Source organism: Somniosus microcephalus, chromosome 12 (genome assembly GCF_052327205.1).
Source record: "Somniosus microcephalus isolate GS21.2 chromosome 12, FLI_Smic_1.0, whole genome shotgun sequence".
NCBI classification, from domain to species: domain Eukaryota; kingdom Metazoa; phylum Chordata; class Chondrichthyes; order Squaliformes; family Somniosidae; genus Somniosus; species Somniosus microcephalus.
The window spans coordinates 225350115-225374223 of record NC_140998.1 but is presented as its reverse complement, the minus strand read 5'-3'; the positions used below and the strand labels follow the sequence as shown (position 1 = coordinate 225374223).

At 47.3% G+C, this 24109-nt stretch overlaps 1 protein-coding gene across 1 annotated transcript; it reads left to right on the top strand.

Annotated features, from left to right (window-relative positions):
- Window positions 1-339: 339 nt before the first annotated feature.
- LOC147110202 (uncharacterized) lies at window positions 340-22425 on the top strand. The gene is given in 7 exon segments (XM_086002492.1): window positions 340-350; window positions 1184-1941; window positions 1944-2048; window positions 4538-4809; window positions 12876-12943; window positions 14916-15109; window positions 20714-22425. Coding segments are annotated over 7 exon segments (2325 nt in total). The 3' UTR covers window positions 21631-22425.
- The last annotated feature ends 1684 nt before the right edge of the window (window positions 22426-24109 follow it).

Sequence of the window (24109 nt, the reverse complement as noted above, 5' to 3'; positions counted from 1 at the left end):
CTGTGCAACCAGAAACAAACCTTACATGCAAGAATATTACAATTAATTGGTTCAATTTTTGTTCATAATCTTTTTGATTTATTCCACAGTTGTCTGTACTGGAAAGATCTTAGGGTCAGCAAATGAGGAAACAACCAAAGAGACTGAAAGCAGAAGACACAGTTTGAGAAAGAGAGAGAGAAAAGTTTACACTGAAGAAAGGGAACTTTGTGACGATAATTACCTGTGTATGTGCAAAGTAACCTATCCATTTCCTCAGGGCAGGAATAATTTATTGGGCGTTTTGGTGTGATGGCATAGGGGCCTTGGTAGGCCGGGGGATTGGTGGAGTAATGCAGCATGTCAGAGTGGTGGGACAGGAGTGCAGGCCTGTGTTTGCCCACAAACAGGCACCGATTGTTCTTTATCATTGAGGAAAAACAATCACAAATATGATCCCCAAACTATTGATAATAATTCTGGAATCTTCTAATGAAATATTATAGGACTTTCAGTAATCATAAACTAATGGCCCCTGATTACAGGGAATAGCAGCTCCTTGTCTAAGATTTAAAGCATCCTATACCAGCCTACAGCAGGACCTGGACAACATCCAGGCTTGGGCTGACAAGCGGCAGCTAACATTCAAACTTATGAATGTCAAGCAGTGGCCATCTCCAAAGAATTGACGATGCAGCCAGAATTAAGTTGGGAGTCAGCATGGTTTGGGAAGGTTGTGTGGAGATGATGACATAACTGAAAGGGCAAAGTTGAGAAGTGGCACTGACCCCCGAGAGTGATTTGCCTGATGGTTTAGAGGGACTTTTCTAACTGGATTGGCCGATTGAGCTTCATTCAAAGAATGAGGAAGCAAAGCCCAAGGGGGAAAATTGAGTCGCGCCCCGCGGCCGAAATTCACCGGTAGCGCCCCAAGACCCTTGCGTTAACATTGATATAACCACGAATTGTACTTCCAAAAGAAACTTCCAGATCTTTCATTACACTGACAATTTCTCTTTCTTCCTTCTCCAGCAGCTCACCAAGTGCACCGAGATGAGTCTCATCCTTGCCCTCATTGCAATGTTGCTTTTACCACTGCAGAGTTTCTTCAGAAGCACATCAGGAGACATCCTGAATCCTGTGGACAAATTTCAGCAGGACAATCTTCGCCTCCCAGCACAAAATATCTTTGACAACGCGAAAGTGGGCAGGGATCATTCACACTCTCTGTCCAGAGGAGAGAATTTATAAAATCAGGTGATCTTCACCTACGCCAGCGTATCCACACAGGAGAGAGGCCGTATAAATGTACTGAATGTGGAGAGAGTTTCACAGAGGCAGGGAACCTCCAGAGACACCAGTGGATCCACACAGGAGAGAGGCCGTATAAATGTACTGAATGTGGAAAGAGTTTCACAGTGTCAGGGAACCTCCAGAGACACCAGCGGATCCACACAGGAGAGAGGCCGTATAAATGTACTGAATGTGGAAAGAGTTTCACACAGGCAGGGAACCTCCATACACACCAGCGGATCCACACAGGAGAGAGGCCGTATAAATGTACTGAATGTGGAAAGAGTTTCACACAGGCAGGGAACCTCCATACACACCAGCGGATCCACACAGGAGAGAGGCCGTATAAATGTACTGAATGCGGAGAGAGTTTCACACAGGCAGGGAACCTCCATACACACCAGTGGATCCACACTGGAGAGAGGCCGTATAAATGTACTGAATGTGGAAAGAGTTTCACACAGGCAGGGAACCTCCATACACACCAGTGGACCCACACAGGAGAGAGGCCGTATAAATGTATTGAATGTGGCGAGAGTTTCACACAGGCAGGGAACCTCCAGAGACACCAGCGGATCCACACAGGAGAGAGGCCGTATAAATGTACTGAATGTGGAGGCAGTTTCCCACAGGCAGGGAACCTCCATACACACCAGTGGATCCACACAGGAGGCCGTATAAATGTGCTGAATGTGGAGAGAGTTTTACAGTGTTGGGACCTCCATACACACCAGCGGATCCACACAGGAGAGAGGCTGTGAAAAGGTTAAAAAAGGGCTAAGATGAGGGGATTAAGGAACAGAGCATATCTCCAACCATATAAGGAATTGGTATGAACAATGTCCAGAAGGAAAGTCTGGTGTAGTCGTGGCCAAAGTGCACAAACCGTGAATCACTAACAGGAATGTATTGAGAGATAACGTATGGGGTCACAAGACCAATGCACACAGGTCACAAGAATTTGCACCCAAAGCCAACTGTATGATGAAAGAAATGTATACGTGTAATGCACCTAATTGTAAACAGTAGCCACGACTCAGAACAAAACCTGTATATAAGGCAGGAGATTTTCAACGATCGGGAACATTCATCCCAGGATGGGTGTCTTCCCTGTCAACTTGTAAATAAAGTTGTTTTACTGAACGCACCTCCGGACTCCGAGTGATTGATTGGGAATAAGGCGGACGTCGACCCTTTATATCACAGGGTCCGTCTAGGGGAGAAGAAGCTCTCCCGGTTTACCCTTACAACTTGGCGTAGTCGGCAGGATCTACCGGATGGGCTGAGTAGAGACATTGTCTCCTCGCATCGAAGCTCAGGGCCGGAGATCCAATGAATCAGAGGCGGAGTCGGGATACATGAGTAAAGCAACTTGGGTGCATGCTAGGACATTATAGAAATGATAATGTCTGAATAAGTTGAGGAGCTCGGGTTATATAGGATTGGATATAGGGAAAATCCAATCTAGGCGGAGTTAAAACCGCGTAAGCAGGGAAAGGTCCCTGAAGGTCCGGGTGAGTCCCGGAGGTAGGAAACGAGGGAGGAAACTAGCAAATCCACCCTAAAAGGATGGCGAACAAAAAGGACGCCAAAAGATCTAAACTCCCGTATGAATTTGTATGCGCTAGGTATCGACGGACAACAGTAGGGCATAAGGTAACTTGCCGTATGAATTTGTACGCGATAGTATCGGATAACGGAAATTCTGATAGGGGCGGGGTAAAAAGACCCCGGGGAAGTGAGAAAACCTCACGGAAATTCCCGAGCGGCTAGAAAATGCCTGGGAAAGAAATCGACGGACAAACAGGACGGCGTAACGTAACTTGCCGTATGAATTTGTGCACGATAAGTATGAGAAAGTTAAGGAAAAGATGGTAAAAAAAAAAGGGATATGATGACAAGGTAATAAAAAGAATGGGAAAGGAAGGTGGGATCCTGAATGGCTACCCACAGAGCCACATATCTTCAGCATCTCCTGTTCAACAACAAACAAGCTTTACATGCAAGAATATTAAAACTAATTGGTTCAATTTTTGATCCTGATTTTCTGGATTTATTCCACAGTTGTCTGTACTGGAAAGATCTTGGGGTCAGCAAATGAAACAACCAAAAAGACTGAAAGCAGAAGATACAGTTTCAGAAATAGAGAGAGAAAAGTTTATACGGAAGAAAGGGAACTTTGTGACGATGATTACCTGTGTATGTGCAAATTAACCTATCCATTTCCTCAGGGCAGGAATAATTTATTGGGCGTTTTGGTGTGATGACACATGGCCTTGGTAGGCCGGGGGATTGGTGGAGCAATACAGCATGTCAGAGTGGTGGGACAGGAGTGCAGGCCTGTGTTTGCCCACAAACAGGCACCGATTGTTCTTTTTCATTGAGGAAAAACAATCACAAATATGATCCCCAAACTATTGATAATAATTCTGGAATCTTGTAATAAAATAGAATAGGACTTTCAGTAATTATAAACTAATGGCCCCTGATTATAGGGAATAGCAGCCCCTTGTCTAAGATATTGAAGCATCCTATACCAGCCTGCAGCAGGACCTGGACAACATCCAGGCTTGGGCTGACAAGCGGCAGCTAACATTCAAACTTATGAACAGCAAACAATAACCATCTCCGAAGAATTGACGGTGCAGCCAGAATTAAGTTAGGAGTCAGCATGGTTTGGGAAGGGGTGTGGGAAGAAGATGATGGCCTAACTGAAAGGGCAAATTTGAGAAGTGACACTGTCCCCTAGTGTGATTTGCCTGATAGTTTAGAGGGACTTTTGTTACTGGATATGCAGGTTGAACTTCATTCAAAGAATGAGGAAGCTATAGGAGGTAATTCAGCCTCCTTGTGCAAAATTCCCTTGCTGCCCACTCCTAATCTTATCTGGTGCGGCACAGCCTGGAGATACTGTTGACAGTTTTTGCAATGCTGTTGTTAATTGTGGTCAGTACTCCCTTCTTGGAGTAAAGAACCGAACATGTCGCCCAGAACAAGCCCTTGTATACAACAGAGTGGGGGAAGATCTGACTGGCACTGGGTGTAATTTTCATAGAGGGAAGATGCCCCAAGTGTTTTCCCCAGCTGATAGATCATGGAAATATTGTACTTGTGTGTGGAGACTGAATTGCAATCAAACAATGAGGAAAATCAAATCTACGACAGATAATCTATCCTTTCTCAGTACTAGCACCTTTCACCTTCATGAACACTGAATAATGAATTGAGATCCTGATCCATCTTCAATTTTTATTTTATGTGTTAGTTTGTGAAGACTGCGAGACATTTTTTATTGAAGAATGCCCTGTGCATGGTCCTCCAGTGTTCATAAAGGACACGGTGGTGGAATTCAGTCAGCCAGACAGAGCACGTTTAACCCTTCCGGAGGGTCTCAGCATAGCGACTTCAAAAATTCGAAAAGCTGGTCTTGGTGTATGGAATGAAGGGCAGGTTATTCCCAAAGGCGTTCACTTTGGACCCTATGAAGGAGTAGTATCAAATGAAGAAGCAGAGGCTGTCAGTGGGTATTCATGGGCGGTAAGTGACTACTGTCGTTATCAAGTTCCTTATTTTATAAAAAAGTTCAGGACTTATTGGAATTTATTTTCTATAAATTATCCAAGGTTCCCATTCCTGGTTGCTACTCAGTGAGTCCTACTGGTAAGTAGACAGCGAGTGAAGACAGAATTAATCTTTGCTGTGAGGCCTCTTGTGTTCACTTAGCCTGTCAGCACATGGAAATGTTCACAAATGAAGAACGGATTACTGGGTGTGTTTATTGTAGGGCTGGGAGCAGCCACGGAACTACCCGAACATGACTCACCACCATCAGGAAGCAAGAAAGCAAACATGCTCCTATCTGACTGAAACCCACCAAACACCACCACAGAGGAAACAATTGCAATTCACCCCACTGAGACCAAAGGTGTATCAAAATTCACAGCACCTTCCCCACAGCTGATAGTGTCAGTGCTGAGAGAAAAATCCTCTCACCCCACTGAGGCCATAGCAGACTCCCAACCATTTATAAAAACTCTGCCACCTGCCCCGCCCCCAGCTGAGGCAGCATGTTCACACTCTGAAACAAAATCCCTCACTAGAATTCCTCCCCACCCCCCTGCCAGCTGAGGCAATTATTGAACTCCGTGACCGCGAATTCTGAAGTTTCAGAACTGGCTAGTCAGGCTGGTTTTGCTGAGAAATGGTGGCTGCCTTGCTTTCGGTGGGTCCTGCGGTGGCTGCCAGTTTGCGAGGTCGGTAGTGCTGCTGTTGCCTGCGCATACCCCAGATAGTTAGATGAGACAATTCGTCACATCAATGGGCTGGATTTTCTCAATGGAGACAAGTTGGAGGCGGGACTGTTGCTTGTGTCAATGTCCCATCTCTACCCTCGTCTGACCAACCAGAAGTATTTTCCCCTGATTGACCTTGTTAAGCCCATCCTGCTGGCTCAGCAGGCCAATTAGGGAGGAAGTCACTGACAGAGCACGTCAACGTCAGACGTGCTATCTGTCAAGACTTCTTGAAAGAAAAAATATCAGCGTTTGACAGCTCTGTGAAGCTGTCAAACACTGACATTCTCTAGTTTGATGAGTACTTATGTCCAGGACTCATCAAACCTTTCAATTTGTGGATTTCACATGGCTGTTGGTTCGGAGGATCCAACAGCCAGTCTGTGAAATCGACAAGGAGGATGTCGGGTCTCCCGATCCAGAGAGGATGAGGATGAAGGCTGTAGGAAGAAAACAAGGTAAGTGACCATTTTTTTACACTTGTCACTCACCTTACATACTTACCACTCCACACTTGCACCCATCACTCACCTCTACATCTTACTTCCAGGTACCTCCGACCGCCGAAGACCTCCTCCATGTCACCTCCAACCCGGCGTGGTTCTCCGAGGTCGGGAAGCCTTCAGCTGTGAAGGTAAAATGGCACTAATCCTTTTTTCTGCCTGTTAACAGGCAGTTAAAAGTATTTAATGCCTTTCCCGCCTCCAGGAGACGGGACCTGAAGCAGCACATCTTCCCGCCTCCTGGCACTTCTGCTACTTTACTGGCCGTCCTGCCTCCATGCCTGCCTCCTCGGGGCTTGGAAAATCCAGCCCAATGAGTGTCGAACGCTGGTTTGACACAATATCTGCCATTTTTGACATGCTACTCCATTTTGCATCCTCTCCCTATCACAACCAGCTGACTATATGTTCAGCAGCAGGAAGGACCTCCCAGGTCTGCTATTTAAAGGTATCATCAACAACTTACAGCTGACTTGCTTTTTGATCTGTCCTGGCTCTGGCACAATTTGTGCGGCTGTTTGGAGCTTTCTACAGTTATTTAATGTTGTTGAGGTGACAGGGACCTTGCTACTCATTTAAAGGCTTCTGCTCACACCACTTGCTCCCAGTCATGGGGTCTCTACTTGCAGTCCCCCTCGTGCTCGAGTATGACGGAGATGGAGCGGAGGTCTTCCAAGAGCACTTCTTCTACCTGTGCTTAAGCCAGGAGCAGTGTATTAGGAGGCTCTGCTTCACCAAGGAGGCAGTCACAGAACTCTGCCACCTCCTGCAGCTGAACATGCAGTCTCAGAGCTCAGCGGCTCTCCCAGTGGCCCTGAAGTCACCGTGGCCCTAAATTTTTTCACCAGTCTGGACCAGGAGACATAGCTAACATCTCCCAGTTTGCTGTCCATCGCTGCAACCAGGAAGTCACAAAGCTGTCTACTCCAGGAGAAGGGACTTCATTGTCTTCTCTCCAAACAGAGAGAAGTAGGAGGAGCGTGCATGTGGCTTTGCCAGGCTAGCGGGCTTCCTCATGGTGCAGTGCGGCATCGACTGCACACTTGTGGCTTTGCGGGCACCGCATACCAATCCTGAGATACTCCGTAACTGCAAGGGCTACAACTCACTTAATGTGCACTTGTGGGACCATGTCCAGCACATCATGATGGTGAATGCCCGGTATCGTGGCAGCAGCCATGATTCCTTCATCCTGCACCAGACCGCTTTGCCAGCAGTCTTTGAACCACCACGTCAAACCCGAGGGTGGCTGCTTAGGGACAAGGGCTATCCACTCTGCTCCTGGCTGATGAGTTCCCTCCATAACCATACCAATCATGGCCAACACTCATATAACGACAGCCATGCTGCCATGAGGAGTCTCATCGAGCAGACCATTGAGGTTCTCAAGCAACAGTTCCACTGCCTTGACCGCTCAGGAGGAGCCCTCCAGTACAGGCCGGAGCGGGTTTCCCATTTCGTGGTGGTCTGCTGCATGCTCCACAACTTGTCCACATGAGGGCACAGCCCATGCCACCACGGGTCCATCAAGCCTGTCCCATACAATTGCGATGCCTTGTGTATCACAATATATACACTCCATCCCACCCAAAACCATAAATTACCAAGGCTAATTTGGGAAAGAAAAATCTGGGAAATTCCTTTCCAACCTAACTAGGTGATCGAAACTAGTCCAGGAGATCACTCTGGTCCTGAATTCCCTGCAGTCCCTACCTTCTGTAAGAGGTGATCTCTGCCCCAGCCAGAAACAAGTCCAGCTCTCACTTGAAAGAATTCAGCGAGTCCGTGTCCACCACACGAGACGGCAGCCTGTTCCTGAGGTCCACTATTCTATGGGAAAAGAACCACCTCCTGACAGCTAACCTAGATCTAGCCTTATACAACTTAAATTTGTGACCCCTACTCCTTCCTAACCTATTTAATTGAAACAAACTATCAGCTGGAACACAATCATTCCCTTCACCCCTTCATTATCTTCTGAACCTCAATCAAATTCCCCTTAAGTCTACGCTTCCCTAAAGTGTAGAGTCCCAACTCTTTTAGCCTATCTTGATAACAAAGATGCTATCCTGATAAATAAGAGAGGAGGAGGAGGAGGAAGTGAGCAGGCAGGCAGCACATCCCCGATCCAGATGGGCTGTCCATGAGCACCTCAAGAGACTCTGGTTGCAGTGAGTGAAACCCCAGATCCCCGTTGCTCACCACTTCCCCATCTTACCATCCCTCTGTCACAGAACATCACAGCGTCCTCCTGGGCACAAAGCTGAAATGAGAGCCAGCACAAAACACACATTTCAAACATAATTTATAAATTTATCAAATTCAAATCAAAAGAACAAAGTCAACTAATCACCCTTGTGCATTCCCTTAGTGTCTGTCTTAAGTGTGCCTTTTCCTACTCTAGTGCTCCTACAAAGTGCTCCCCCAGTGGCTGCAGCAGCTGGTGGAAAGCTGCTGACTTTCAGTGGGGAGACTACAGATGGGCCTGCAGGACGACCTTGAGCAGCTCTGGCCCTAGAAAGCCCGGCTATAGACTGTGCCACTTTGGTATGGGCGGCAGAAGTCTGGGCTGGCTGGTGCAAGCGCACTGGCAGGGTGGCAGTGGTGGGAGTACGAATGCTGTCTTCTTGCGAGAGGACAGCAGGTTCTTGCTCCACGGGGCCACTGCCACTCCCTCGGGATGGGGCCTCAGCACTATTAGCCACCTGTTGGAGCACAGATTGCTGGACTGCTGTGACAATCTGCAAGCACTTTTCCACACTCGTAAACCCAGCCACAATGGCATCAGTCTGAGCTTGCGTGGCAACAAGTTGAGACTGCAGGAGAGCAGTCTGCGCTTCCACTGCAGCAGTGAGACGTTGGGTCGCTTCTGTTGTGCTACAATGGAAATGTGAGTTCGCCCATCACACCCAGCATCACGGTTGGGTCAACAAGTTATCTAATTGAGTTGCCTATTATTTCCACCCTGGAAATCATGGGCTCCAAACCCAACGCAAAAACCCATAATATTGGAGCCGGACTCCTCCATGCTGCTTGACACTTACCAGAGGCTCTCTGGCAGGCTTGCCATTACACCAAGCATTTCTGTGTGCATGCCCATCACCCATCTTCTGAAGGCTACCCCATCGAGAATATCATCTGAGTCCTGTGCAGCAGAACTCGTGCATAATCTCATCCTGCGGGGAGCTGGCACCCGAGCTACACTTTCCCCCTGGCTTGGCTGCAGCCCACTCATGCCTGGTGATTCACCACGTGCAGATCCTGCCTCTATACTACCACCTAAAGTACAGGCAGTGCCATTTGCTGAGCTGGTGTCTGCGAGTGTCAGTTCCAGTGCCGCTGTGTCTTCTTCTCCTCCATCACTCTCCTCCTCCAGAACTTCAGAGACAGGCTGGGCTACTGACAGTGCTTGGGTATCTGAAAGGAGAAATGTACAAGGGTCGGGTTGTGTTGAAGTAGGAGGGAAATCCAGATATCCATGCATACACCATCAGCAGCGTGCAAGTGAAAAGAGATTGTGGGATGAGGGATAGTGGGCTGTGAGAAGAAGGATTAGGTATAAGCATTATACCTTTTAGGTATAAGCATTATAATCCATTAATAATCACTATCCAAAAAAGAGCCACCAAATTTTGGAATCACCTACAAATGAGCAATCCCCAATGCTATCACTACGACGCCCTGAAATGCCAAGAGCTGACCATAAAGAAGAATACCCTCAGTCAACTAGTCCTGGGACTCAGTGAAGTAACTACTAACAATACTAACAATAACCAGCCCCAGGACAGTGACAGGGTAACACAAAGAATTCGACCCAACACAATCGTCGCTAAGCAAAAGGAAAAATATCTGACATATTGGGCAGAAACAACAAAAACCCAAAGCAAACTCAATTGCTACTTGGCCCTAAACAGACAATACAACATAGCTGATTACCTGACCATGGTAAAGGATAACAAACTGAGAAGAACCTTGACAAGGTACAGACTTAGCGAACATAGCCTAGCGATCGAAAAAGGCAGACACAGGCAGACCAGGCTGCCAAGAGAGGACAGGATATGCTCTCACTGCAGTCAGGGAGTGGTGGAGACAGAGATGCACTTCCTCACAGCTTGTGGAAAATATCAGGGCATCAGGGAGAATTTCTACCAAAAATTCTCACAAATATGCCCTGATTTCAGAAATCTGAATGACAACCAAAAACTCCCATTCCTACTGGGAGAGGAGAGAAGCTGTGTAACGCTGGCGGCGCACTATGTTGCAGCTTGCCATGAACAGAGGGACAACCAGTAAGCTAAGAAAAAAAAATATATAAACAATGCGAATGTATATTTATACACTCAGGGATATACCTGTTTATACACTGTATGAATAGAACTGCGTTTATGTGCTGAACCATAAATGTATTTTGATGCTTTGGCAACATAAGATGTAACTTATCATGCCAATAAAGCGATTTAAATTGTAAAATTGTAATAAGCATACCGTCATCATCAGCAATGTTTTTCACTTCCGCGCTCACCACGGACTCTGTCACTGCCCCAACAATTATTGCGAGCTCTACTTCCTTCAAGTCCATGAGGTTCTCAATTCTGACTTACCCTTCTTCTTACTTCTTAGGCGGAACCGAGGATGACTTGCTTCCACATTAAACATGAGTTCTCAGGTGACTGATGAGTCCAATGCAGGACCTGCAGTCTCTGTCACAGGTGGGGCAGACGGTGTTTGCAGGGGCGGGTGGCTGGGGTGCTTGGGTTGACGTGCACTCCTTGTGCTGCCTGCGCTTGATTGCCGCTTCCTCCCGGCGAAGAGACTCTAGGTGTTCAGTGCCTTCCCGGATGCTTCTCCTCCATTTTGTGCGGTCTTGGGCCAGGGATTCCCAGGTGTTGGTGGGGACGTTGCACTTTTTCAAGGAAGCTTTGAGGGTGTCCTTGAAGCATTTCCTCTGCCCACCTGGGGCCCTCTTGCCGTGTCAGAGCTCCGAGTAGAGCGCTTGTTTTGGGAGTCTCGTATCGGGCATGTGGACGATGTGACTTGTCCATCGGAGCTGATCGAGCGTGGTCAAAGCTTCGAGGCTGGGAATGTTGGCCTGAGCGAGAACACTGACGTTGGTGAGCCTATCCTGCCAATGGATTTGCAGGATCTTGCGGAGGCAGCGTTGGTGGTACCTCTCCAGTGCTTTGAGGTGCCTGCTGTAAATGGTCCATGTCTCTGAGGCATACAGGAGGGCGGGTATCACTGCTGCTCTGTAGACCATGAGCTTGGTGCCGGGTTTGAGGTCCTGGTCTTCAAACACTCTCTTCCTGAGGCGACCGAAGGCTGCACTGGCACACTGAAGGCGGTGCTGGACTTCGTCATCGCCGTTTGCCCTTGTTGACAGAACTGCCACCCGATGACCCTTCACCCATCTGCTGGTGCTCCCGGAGGTTGTGCGGCAAGTTGGCCTGCAAGAGAAAGGGAAGTGTCAGTGAGTGTGGTACAATATGTTTGGGTGATGTGCCTGCCATGGTTGAATAGCTGTCAGTTTGTGCAAGGTGTGAGATGTGGCTGTAAGTCTTGCAGCAGTGGTAAGTGTGTGAGGTATGAGTGGTGCTGGCTAGAGATTGTTGGTGGGGGTGTGGTGCATTGAACAGTGTGTGCGATTAATGGCACAGATGGTGGGATATGGTATTTGAAGATGCATTTACTCACCTTGACCAGTCGTGTGAGGTCACTAAACATTTTGCAGCACTGGATCCAACACTCATCATACTGATGGCTTCAGCAGTCTCCACCCACAGCCTTCTTGTGTCCGCGGGCCTCCTGCCCCCTGTTGGTAGAGGACCTGAGGATGTCATAGAACCTCCAGGATCAAGGCCTCCAGTGCCACATCAGAAAATCTCCTTGCCCTTTTTCTTGGCTATTGGGCCATGGTTTTCTCCACAATGACAATGAGGTGTTTGTGCAAAAAAGCACTTCCCCTGTATTAGAGCCTTGAACAAACTTTATTGGCCACTAGACTCCACCCAATATTGGCCCCTGAATCAGCACTAAGACAATCAGCAGCACATTTCAGCGCTACAATCATTATAATGAGCAGGCAGCATGAATTTTATGTGCTGCCTGCGCTACTTTGAACGGGCGTGGGCACATTGTGCTGCCCGCACCTGTTTTTGGGCCTTATCCAATTTCTAGACCTCTGTCTATTGATTCCCCGCTCCTGTTTTTGAGGAATAGAGCCTGTTGGTATTGGGTGACCTTGTAGCTGTTATCATTTTAATCCAATGGCTTTGTACTGGAGCCAAGGTCAACTAAGAATGAGCCTACATTCCAGTCCCTTGTACTTTGTTCATCTTCTGATTAATTTAGTCCTGCTGCTCTAATTCAGGTATTATCCTATTAAAGCAGTTCCAGGAGATTCCCAGAGCCTGCTGTCATTGTATTTATGGACAGAGGTGAGTCAGGCATCACCTCAACCAACTCTCATCATTCCTAGTTTCAGAATGTATTGAACAGTAGTGCTCTGACAATGCAGTAATTCAGGGACGTTTCCCAACTTTACAAAGCTTCCTGAAACTGTTCAGCACCATTATACTATTTTTCGAGCTCCTATGCTACATCATTTCAGTCCCAGCCATCATGCTGATCTGGGCACTCGGATGAAAAGGTATAATCACAGGACACAGGTAAGAGGAAGGTCAATTTTTACTCAAAGAATTGGGAGGCTATGTACTAGAATCTTGCAATACGTGTTAAGCCTAATATAAAGATAAAGTTGCTTTTAAAATTTTTATTAATTCAGTCTTTTTATCAAAACACCTTTCTGCAGATTAGCAAATCCAACAAGGATTTTGAATACATTGATGCGAAGGATGAATCTACATCAAATTGGATGAGGTGAGGGAAGACTGATACCATATAGTGAGGATCACAAGATAGTAACGGATGAAGAAGATCATTTGTCCCATTTCATTTGATCCGCCCAGAACAATATCCCACCCAACAGCCAGTCAGCCTCTCATTCTGGGTGGCTGTGGCCGAGAAAACGAGCCAAAATTCTCAATCAGCTCGAGGCGTTAAATTCAGCAGGAACTCCGGGAAACCCATATTTCTGGATCGCTGCACCTCCCCCACCCCCTGTCAGACACTCCCTCCTTGGAAATATTGGGGCCATTGGGGGAAAAATTCAGTTGTTTGCGCCTCCCGTTAGTGCCTTAAGAGGGCGCTAATGGGGCGCAAAGCAACTAGCGCCCGGGCACGACGATGTTTGCGCCGCTCGCTAAATTAAGCAGACATTTTGCGGCGGCGCTAAACACTACCGCCACGATCTCCTGCGCCGGCAGATAGTGACGTCAGTCGAGTGCGCAACGACCCTTTAGTGCCCCGGACCGGATATTGAGTGGCGCCCCCTGCTTTACCGCCTGCCGCTAGCAATGACAGGTTGAGGGGAGCGTTATGCTGTCAGAAAGGGACTAGGGAAGCGCTATTTAAAGGCGACCGCTTGCTGCCTTTTTTTGTCTGACATTTTTGCACCATGCATTCTGAGAGAGAGAGAGAGACTTCTGGAGAGATTCAACGTTGTGTGAAGGAGTTTTGAGTACTGAGCAGCACTTTGCAGGTTTATTTTGATTTGCCCTTCCTTGCTTCGCCAGCACTCTGAGGTAGCGCCTCGCTCCTCGGCCTTTGCGCCTTAAGACAGGTGTGAAGTGCCTGATTTAGCGCACCAATCACCTCCAGGGGCGATGAAAGCCAAGTTTGCTGTCGGAGGCGATGATTAGCACCAGGCGCTAAACTTTGCTCGTGGCCAATAATGGCGCCCCAAACGGGGCGATACTGAATTTTTTCCCATTATCTTTCGTATCTACACTGAGGGCTAGATTTTCGGAGAGCCGTCAGGCGGGGTTTCAGGCATGTGGAGGGGGGGGGAAATCCCAAATTTGGGGGTCCCGACACCATCCCGCCCAATACCCAGCCCCACGTAAGTTTCAGGGGCGGCGGGTACTCGCCCCGCACTGGGACCCGCCGAAACCAGGCGGGAAGGGATTAGTGCCAATTAACTGCCTATTAACAGGTAGTTAACAGGCATTTTTTAGCCTAATCCCTATTTTGAGGGGTTTCGTGTGGGTTTCCTGATGGCTCCAAATCACGCCAGGTTAGTGAGGCGGGCCGTCGGGTTGAAGTAGTTGGAGGGGTCGCGATATCGGCGCTCAGGTAAGTGATGGGTGCATGAGTGCAAAGGTAAGTGTGTTTGGTGTGTCTAAAGTGTGTAAAGAACTTTTACCTGTACTTATCTTAACAGCCTTTCTTCCTGTAGCCGTCGGGAGCCCATCACTCAGCCGGAACTGAAAGCTGAACGGCTGCGATCTGTCAAAAGTGACAGTCTTCAGCTTTGAGTGCCGGTGACAGTTCTAACTGAGTCTGCGTAGAAGGACTCCGCTTAGAACTCAGAGTGTCAGTGTTTCACAGCTTCAAACAGCTGTAAAACACTGATATTTCATCTGTCAAGAACTCCTGACAGATGAAATTTCAGTCTGTTACGTCACCTGTTGCCGGGTGGCCCTTAATTGGCCTGCTGAGCCCGCTGGGCGGGCTCAACAAGGTCAATCAAGGGAAAATTGCGTCGATTGGCCGGACGTCGAAGTAGGCGGGTCAAAAACCCGAAAGGGGAAGTCCCGCCTTCTTCCCGACAGGTTCGGCAAAATCTACCCTTGAGTGTCCTCTCCTGACAGTATGTTTGAATTTGAAATTTGTCCATGGCTGGGGACATGTTCTCTCATTCTAACTCACTATACTAATATGCTTTACATTCTGTATTCATTTCACAATTTTAACTTATTTTTGGCCACTTAAATATTTGTATGTTATGTTCCAGGTTTGTTAACTGTGCCAGAAAGGAGGAGGAGCAGAACCTTGTAGCCTTTCAGCACTGCGGCAAAATTTATTACAGGACCTGCAAGCCTGTTCCTCCTCGGTGCGAGCTGCTGGTCTGGTATGGTGATGAATATGCCAAGGAACTCGGTATCAAATGGACCACAATGTCGGTGGCAAAACAAGAACCAAAATGTAAGGATTCTGACCAAAATTGGGAACTGTAGCCAAAGTATCATTTGTTTTCTGTTACAGTCTCAAAGGTGTTTGATAAAGTGCGACGTAATAGACTTGTTAGCAAAATTGAAGCCCATGGGACCAAAGGGGGAATGTTAGCGTTGATTCAAAATTGGCCATGAGACAGAAAGCAAAGAGTAGTGCTGAATGGTTGTTTATGAGACTGGAGGGAAGTATACAGTGGTATCCCCCAGGGGTCAGTATTAAGACCCCTGCTCTTTATGATCTGGACTTTGACAATTGGGGGCATAATTTCAATGTTTGCAGATGGCACAAAGCTTGGAAACGTAGTAAACAGTGAAAAGGATAGTAGAAGTTTTCAGGAAGATGTGGATAGACTAATGACATGGGCAGTCACATGGGAGATGAAATTTAATGCAGAGCAGTGTGAAGTGATGCATTTTGGAAGGAAAACTGAGGAGAGGCAACAGACACCTTAGGATTCACATACTCAAATCTTTGAAGGTGGCAGGGCATATTGTTAAGTCTATTAATAAATCATTTGGGACCCTAGGCTTTATCAATAGCGGCATGGAGTACCAACGCAAGGAAATTATGGTAAACCTTTATAAATCACTGTTTAGGCCTCAGCTAGTGTATTGTGCCCAAATCTGTGCACTGCACTTTAGAAGGAATGTCAAAGCCTTAGAGAAGTTGCAAAGGAGATTTACCAGAATCATACCAGGGATGGGAGGCTTCAGTTATCTCATAGTAAAGGATCCTCTGGGAAAGAGTGATCATAATATGATAGAATATCACATTGGGCTTGAGAGTGAAATACTTATGTCTGAACTAGTGTCTTAAACTTAAATAAAGTCAATTACATAGGTATGAGTGGTGTGTTGGCTATGGTAGATTGGGAAATTAGATTAGAAGATCTGATGGTAGATAAACAGTGGCAAACATTTAAAAACATATTCCAATATTCTCAGTGAAGAATTAAAAACTCCTGTTGAAAACTGATCCATCCTTGGCTAACTGAAGAAGTTAAGGATAGTATTGGATTAAAAGAGGCTTATAATGTTACAAAGAATAGTAATAAGCTTTAGGGACCATCAAAGAATGACTAAAACATTGATAAAAAGGGACAAAATAGAATAGGAGAGTAAAGTAGCAAGAAATATAAGAACAGATTGTAAGAGTATCTACAAGTATGTAGAACGGAAGAGAGTAGCAAAATAAGCATTGATCCCTTAGGAGCTGAGACAGGAGAAATTATAATGGGGAATAAGGAAATGGCAGAGACCTTAAACAAATATTTTGTATCTGTTTTCACAGGAGAAGACAAAAAAACATACCAAAAATAGTGGGGCACCAAGGGGCAAATGAAAGGAAGGGAAATGATTAAGAACAGTAGAGAAAAAGTACTTGAGAAAATAATGGGACTGAAAGCCACCACATCCCCTGGACCCCTACATCCTCGGGTTCTACAAGAGATAACTGCAGAGATAGTGGGTGCATTGGTTGTGATTTTCCACAATTCCCTAGATTCTAGAACAGTCCCAGCGGATTGGAAGGTAGCAAATGTAACACCGCTATTCAAGAAAGGAGGGAGAGAGAAAACATAGAACTACCGTCCAATTAGCTTGACATCAATTGTCGAGAAAATGCTGGAATCCATTATTAAGGAAGTGGTAACAGGGCATTTAGAAAATCGTAATATCATTAGGCAGAGTCAACATGGTTTTATGAAAGAGAAATCGTGTTTAACAAATTTATTAGAGTTTTTTGAGGATGTAACTCGCAGGGTAGATTGTAAATTTGGATTTCCAAAAGGCATTCGATAAGGTGCCACATAAAAGGTTGTTATGCAAGATAAGGGCTCATGCGGTTGAGGGTAATTTATCAGCATGGATAGAGGATTGGTTGACGGACAGAAAACAGAGAGTAGGGATAAACGCATCATTTTCGGGTTGGCGGGCTGTAACTAGTGGGGTGCCGCAAGGATCAGTACTTGGGCCTCAGTTATTCACAATTTATATTAATAACTTAGATGAAGGGACCGAGTGTAATGTATCCAGGTTTGCTGACGTTACAAAACTAGGTGGGAAAGTAAGCTGTGAGGAGGGCACAAAGAGCCTGTAAAGGGGTATAGACAGGTTAAGTGAGTGGGCAATAAGGTGGCAGATGGAGTATAATGTGAGGAAATCTGAGGTTATTCAGTTTGGTAGGAAGAATAGAAAAACAGAATATATTTTAAATGGTGAGAAACTATTAAATGTTGGTGTTCAGAAAGATTTAGGTGTCCTCATACAGGAAGCACAGAGTTAGCAAGCAGGTACAGCAAGCAATTAGGATGGCAAATGGCAAGACGGTCTTTATTGCAAGGGGGCTGTAGGACAAGATTAAGGAAGTCTCGCTACAATTGTGCAGGGCTTTGGTGAGACCACACCTGGAGTACTGTGCACAGTTTTGGTCACCTTATCTGAGGAAGGATATACTTGCCTTAGAGGCGGTGCAACAAAGGTTCACTGGATTGATTCCTGGGATGAGCGGGTTATCCTATGAGGAGAGATTGAGTAGATTGAGCCCATACACTGGAGTTTAGAAGAATGAGGGGTGATCTCATTGAAACATATAAGATTCTGAGGGCGATTGTAGGGTAGACTGAGAGGCTGTTTCCCCTGGCTGGACAGTCGAGAACTCGGGGGCAGAGTCTCAGGATAAGGGGTCGGCCATTTAAGACTGAGATGAGGAGGAATTTCTTCACTCAGGGAGTTGTGAATCTTTAGAATTCTCTGCCCCAAAGGGCTATGGATGCTGAGTCATTGAGTATATTCAATGCTGAGATAGATAGACTTTTGGAATCTAGGGGAATCAAGGGATATGGAGATCGGGCGGGAAAGTGGAGTTGAGGTCGAAGATCAGTCATGATCTTATTGAATGGTGGAGAAGGCTTGAGGGGCCGTATGGCCGACTCCTGCTCCTAATTCTTATTGTTCTTATATAATATAACATAAAAACAGAAAATGCTGGCAATGCTCAGCAGGTCAGACAGCATCTGTGGAGAGAGAAACAGAGTTAACGTTTCAGGTCGATGACCCTTCGTCAGAACTCTTATGATCTTATGTTATGTATAGAGACTAAAGAAGCTGGGGTTGTTCTCCTTATAATACTCCTGTGAAGTGCCTTGGGACGTTTTACTACGTTAAAGGTGCTATATAAATATAAGTTGTTGTTGTTATTTATAAAGATACAGTGAGTTTCATTGCACTGTTGGGGCCTCTGCAACTTCCCCTGCTCTTTTATTCAACACTTGCTGTTTAATTTTCTGTCCTGTTTTAAGAAAACTGATTTTCACACTGGTTTATAAAAGTTATTGAAAGAGTATTGATATCTACCTTGTTCCTTGGAGGATTTCAAAGACTGAATGTATGAACCTTGAAATCTTTGGTCGTATTCTTTAAAGGATGTGTTTATTTGCAACACCTAAAGCTCTGATTGGTTCCCTTGGATCACAAGTCCTGATTGCCGATTGGTCCCCTTGGCGGACAAGACACACCCAGCAGTTTCTCTGGAATGTGTAATTAGATCCTCCCAGCCGACGTAATCAGTTACTTTGCAAAGTGTAATTCGAGCCATTCTGACTGCGAACTCCAGACAGAACAGAGCTCACTTGGAACAGACAGGGCTCACCCTCGCGGGTTAAGATCATCTCCCACCCCCCAAACAAGTTCCTGACCCCCTCCCCACCAAACTTCCTGACCTCCTCCCCACCCCACCCAACTTCCTGACCCCGTCACCCCGCCCAACTTCCTGACCTCCTCCTCACCCCGCCCAACTTCCTGACCCCCTCCTCACCCCGCCCAACTTCCTGACCCCCCTCCCCACCCCACCCAACTTCCTGACCCCCTCCCCACCCCACCCAACTTCCTGACCTCCTCCCCACCCCACTCAACTTCCTGACCCCATCACCCCGCCCAACTTCCTGACCTCCTCCCCACCCACCCAACTTCCTGACCCCCTCCCCTCCCCACCCAACTTCCTGACCTCCTCCCCACCCCACCCAACTTCCTGACCTCCTCCCCACCCCACCCAACTTCCTGAACCCCTCCCCACCCCACCCAACTTCCTGACCTCCTCCCCACCCCACTCAACTTCCTGACCTCATCCCCACCCCACCCAACTTGCTGACCTCCTCCCCACCTCACCCAACTTCCTGAACCCCTCCCCACCCCGCCCAACTTCCTGACCCCCTCCCCTGCCCACCCAACTTCCTGACCCCCTCCCCGCCCCACCCAACTTCCTGACCTCCACCCCTCCCTCTCTCTCTCTCCCCTCCCTCTCTCTCTCCCCCTCCCTCGCTCTCTCCCCCCTCCCTCTCTCTCTCCCCCCTCCCTCTCTCTCTCCCCCCTCCCTCTCTCTCTCCCCCCTCCAACCTCCGCTTTCTTTCAGCCTCCCCCCTCTCTCTATGCCTGCTCCCTCTCTCTGCTCCCTCTCTGCCTTTCTCTCTGCCCGAATCTCTCTCCCTCTCTCTCCACCCCACACTCTCTGCCCCACTCTCTCTCTCTCTCTCCCACTCTCTCTCTCTCTCCCGCACTCTCTCTCTCTCCCACTCTCTCTCTCTCTCCCCCACTCTCTCTCTCTCTGTCCCACTCTCTCTCTCTCTCTCTCTCTCTCTGTCCCTCTCTCTCTCTCTGCCCCACTTTCTCTCTCTCTCTCTCTCTCTGCCCCACTCTCTCTCTCTCTCTCTGCCCCACTCTCTCTCTCTCTCTCTCCCACACTCTCTCTCTCTCTGCCCCACACTCTCTCTCTCTCTGCCCCACTCTCTCTCTCTCTCTCCCCCACTCTCTCTCTCTCTGCCCCACTCTCTCTCTCTCTCTGTCCCACTCTCTCTCTCTCTCTCTCTCTCTGCCCACTCTCTCTCTCTCTCTGCCCCACTCTCTCTCTCTCTGCCCCACTCTCTCTCTCTCTCTCTGCCCACTCTCTCTCTCTCTCTGCCCCACTCTCTCTCTCTCTCTCTGCCCCACTCTCTCTCTCTCTCTCTCTGCCCCACTCTCTCTCTCTCTCTGCCCCACTCTCTCTCTCTCTGTCCCACTCTCTCTCTCTCTGCCTCACTCTCTCTCTCTGCCCCACTCTCTCTCTCTCTCTGCCCCACTCTCTCTCTCTCTCTGGGGTGTGGGGTCTGGGACTGGGGGCAGGGCTGTTACTGTGGACTGGGGGTGGGGCTGTTACTGTGGACTGCGGCGGGGCTGTGACTGTGGACTGGGGGCGGGGCTGTGACTGGACTGGGGGCGGGGCTGTTACTGTGGACTGGGGGCGGGGCTGTGGCAGGACTGGGGGCGGGGCTGTGACTGGAATGGGGGCGGGGCTGTTACTGTGGACTGGGGGTGGGGCTGTGTCTGGGGGCTGTGAGCGGGGCTGGGACTGCCCTTTAAATCGCCACACACTATTGATGATTCCCCCCTCACCACTTCATTCACTGGAGGAGGCTCTAAATTCACTATAATAACATCTAAAGAGCCCTGCGTTTACACTGAAATAACCACAAATTGTACTACCAAAAGATACTTCTAGATGATTCATTGCACTGACAATTTCTCTTTCTTCCTTCTCCAACAGGGCAACAAGTGCACGGAGATGAGTGCCATCCTTGCCCACATTGCAATGTTGCTTTTACCACTGCAGATTTTCTTCAGAAACACATCAGAAGACATCCAGAATCCAGTGGACAAATTTCAGCAGGGCAATCTCCTCCTTCCAGCATAAAGTATCTTGCACAACGCAAAAATGGGAAGGGATCGTTCACACAATCTATCCACAGGAGAGAATGTATAAAATCAGGAGATTTCCACCTAGACCAGCAGATCCACACAGGAGAGAGGCCGTATAAATGTGCTGAATGTGGAAAGACTTTCACACAGGCAGGGCACCTCCATGGACACCAGCGGATCCACACAGGAGAGAGGCCATATAAATGTGCTGAATGTGGAAAGAGTTTCACACGGGCAGGGCACCTCCACAAACACCAGCGGATCCACACAGGAGAGAGGCCGTATAAATGTGCTGAATGTGGAAAGTGTTTCACAGATTCAGGGACCCTCCATAGACACCAGCGGATCCACACAGGAGAGAGGCCGTATAAATGTGCTGAATGTGGAAAGAGTTTCACAGTGTCAGGGCACCTCCATACACACCAGCGGATCCACACAGGAGAGAGGCCGTATAAATGTACTGAATGTGGAAAGAGTTTCACAGATTCAGGGCACCTCCATAGACACCAGCGGATCCACACAGGAGAGAGGCCGTATAAATGTGCTGAATGTGGAAAGAGTTTCACAGATTCAGGGACCCTCCATAGACACCAGCGGATCCACACAGGAGAGAGGCCGCATAAATGTGCTGAATGTGGAGAGTGTTTTGTTTACATCTATCAGTTGAAAGCTCACACATGCTTTGAAACCTGCCGTCATTGTGGGGAATTCTTCAAGGATTCAACAGCTTTCAAAATTCACCTGAGAAAATGTTCCGAAACATAATGAAGAGAACGGTAACCAATTTATAATTTGACTAAGTTTAAATATTTCTTTCTATTTGAATGACCTTCAATAACCACTAGTTATCTCAAATATTACTCATATTTATAATTCTTACCTTTCACTCTTTATGATAATATTTGTGTGTGGATTAAGATGGAATATAAGGGTAAATTCCACAATTCCTCGCTCCCAGTGAGGATTGGAGATTTGGGGCTCTGTTGCTGTAGCCTAATGTCTGACCCACTCGTTCTGAAATTGTATCTTCTGACTGGGATTTCAAAATGTTCCCTCTGATATAAACTGCAGCATCTGCAGAATGTGTTTAATCTCCGTGAGTCTTTGTCCCACCGAGCTGTCACAGCCCCTTTATTCTGATGGTGAGAGATCGCTGGGATCGATGCTGTCTTTATGCAGTCTGGTTACATCTGTGTTGGTAAAGGTGCCGATCACAAAATATACTGTGTTAATAAATATAGTGACTGAAAAATTGTTGCCCATGAGATTTCGTGAACAGATGTTCAGTAAAATGTTGTTATTGTAGTTTTCAAAGTTTAAGAAAGTGTCGACAGAAGTTTAAGCAGAAGCTGAATTTGAAAATTGTAAAGTTGGTTGAAACGTGTAATTTATTTGACTCAGGCTCGACAGGCCGAAATGTGATTTAATTTGTATTATTGTGTATTGTATTTAAAATATTTCCATGCAAACTGGTTGCTCTCTGTCTACATTGTCCAAGTAAAATCTATGTTGGTGTACAGAGTTATTCAAACATTATTAAACAAGCAAATTGTGATCTGATTCATTGTCATTGAGCAGTTTATTTAATGCTAATATATTTTAGCCTCTAGCCAGTTATAGATAGCGGTCGAGGGCACAAAATTGTGAAAGATCAATTGTTTTACAAATAGCTCCTGGGCTGGCAGCTCCCGAGGGAGCTCCTTGGCCATCCGTTGCCATCCTTTGCTCTTTCTCCCCCAGTCTTCTCTCTTCTGCTGTTTAAGTTCCCCTGGCTCTAATAGTGGGTGCAACAAAAACACATGATCTGGTCATTATCACATTGCTGTTTGTGGGATCTTGCTGTTCACAAATTGGCTGCTGCATTTCCCACATTACAACAGTGACTCCACTTCCAAAAGTACTTCATTGGCTGAAAAGCGCTTTGAGACGTCCGGTGGTCGTGAAAGGTGCTATATAAATGCAAGTCTTTCTTTTTATTCTGAAAATGACTGAATTGCCTCTGACCCGAGGGGAGTCAGGCGGAACGTTTGTTGGCGGGGTGAGGTGCGCCGGCCGGTGGGTTTAGCGCGGGGACGCAGGCCGGAAGGAAGATGGCGGCGCCCATGTGAGGGGGAAAAGCGGCTTCTTGTTGTTTAAAAGAGGAAGAAAACCGGGTTTAAAAAACCCGCCGGAGCCGCGGAGAAAGAGCCACCCTGGGAGTGGGCACCCGCTAGTCGCCGATAAGGCCCCGGAGTTGGGGTAAGTGGGGCCGGAGAGGCGCCGGGAGCGGGAATGAGTGGGCGGGCTGGGCCCTGGAGACTAGGCCCAGGTCCCCCTCCTCTCCCCTCCCCCAGCCTCAGGCCCAGGACCCACATTCAGCCCAGTTCAACCTGAGCAGCACTTTCACATTCCACTCAAACTTCTCATTCACTTCAACCTCTTACACTTAGTCACACTTAAAAACATTAGCTCCTTTTAACCCCTCTTTAATTTTATTGTAATCTATTTGATTTAAAAAAACATGATCTTAATTTCTTAAATATAAATTTATTTTCTATTTTTTTAAATCTAACCTTATTCAAAGAAAGAAAGACTTGCATTTATATAGCGCTTATCCCTCAACCAACATCACTAGAAAACAGATTATCTGGTCATCATCACATTGCTGTTTGTGGGAGCTTGCTGTGTACAAATTGGCTGCCGCGTTTCCTACATTACATCAGTGACCACACTTCAAAATGCTTCATTGGCGTAAAGCACTTTGGGATGTCTGGTGGTAGTGAAAGGTGCTATATAAATGCAAGTCTTTCTTTTAAATGTACTGGGTCCAGTCCGTGTGGTGAAGGTGCTCCCACAGTGCTGTTAGGGAGGGAGTTCCAGGATTTTGACCCAGCGACGATGGAGGATCGGCCGATGTATCTCCAAGTCAGGATGGTGTGTGACTTCGAGGGGAACTTGGAGGTGATGGTGTTCCAATGCGCCTGCTGCCCTTGTCCTTCTGAGCGGTAGGAACCGGGTCCCGGAGCAGAGACGCACCCAGGGCCCAGTGCAGGAGTGTCCAGGGACTGACCAGGGATGGGACGCTATTGTTCCATAGACAAGAAAGAGATTCGCATTTATATAGCGCCTTTCACATCCTCGGGACATCCCAAAGCTCTTCACAGCCAATGATGTACTTTTTGAAGTGTGGTCACTGTTGTAATGTAGACAACACAGCAGCCAGTTTGCGCACAGCAAGCTCCCACAAACAGTGATGTGATGGGAA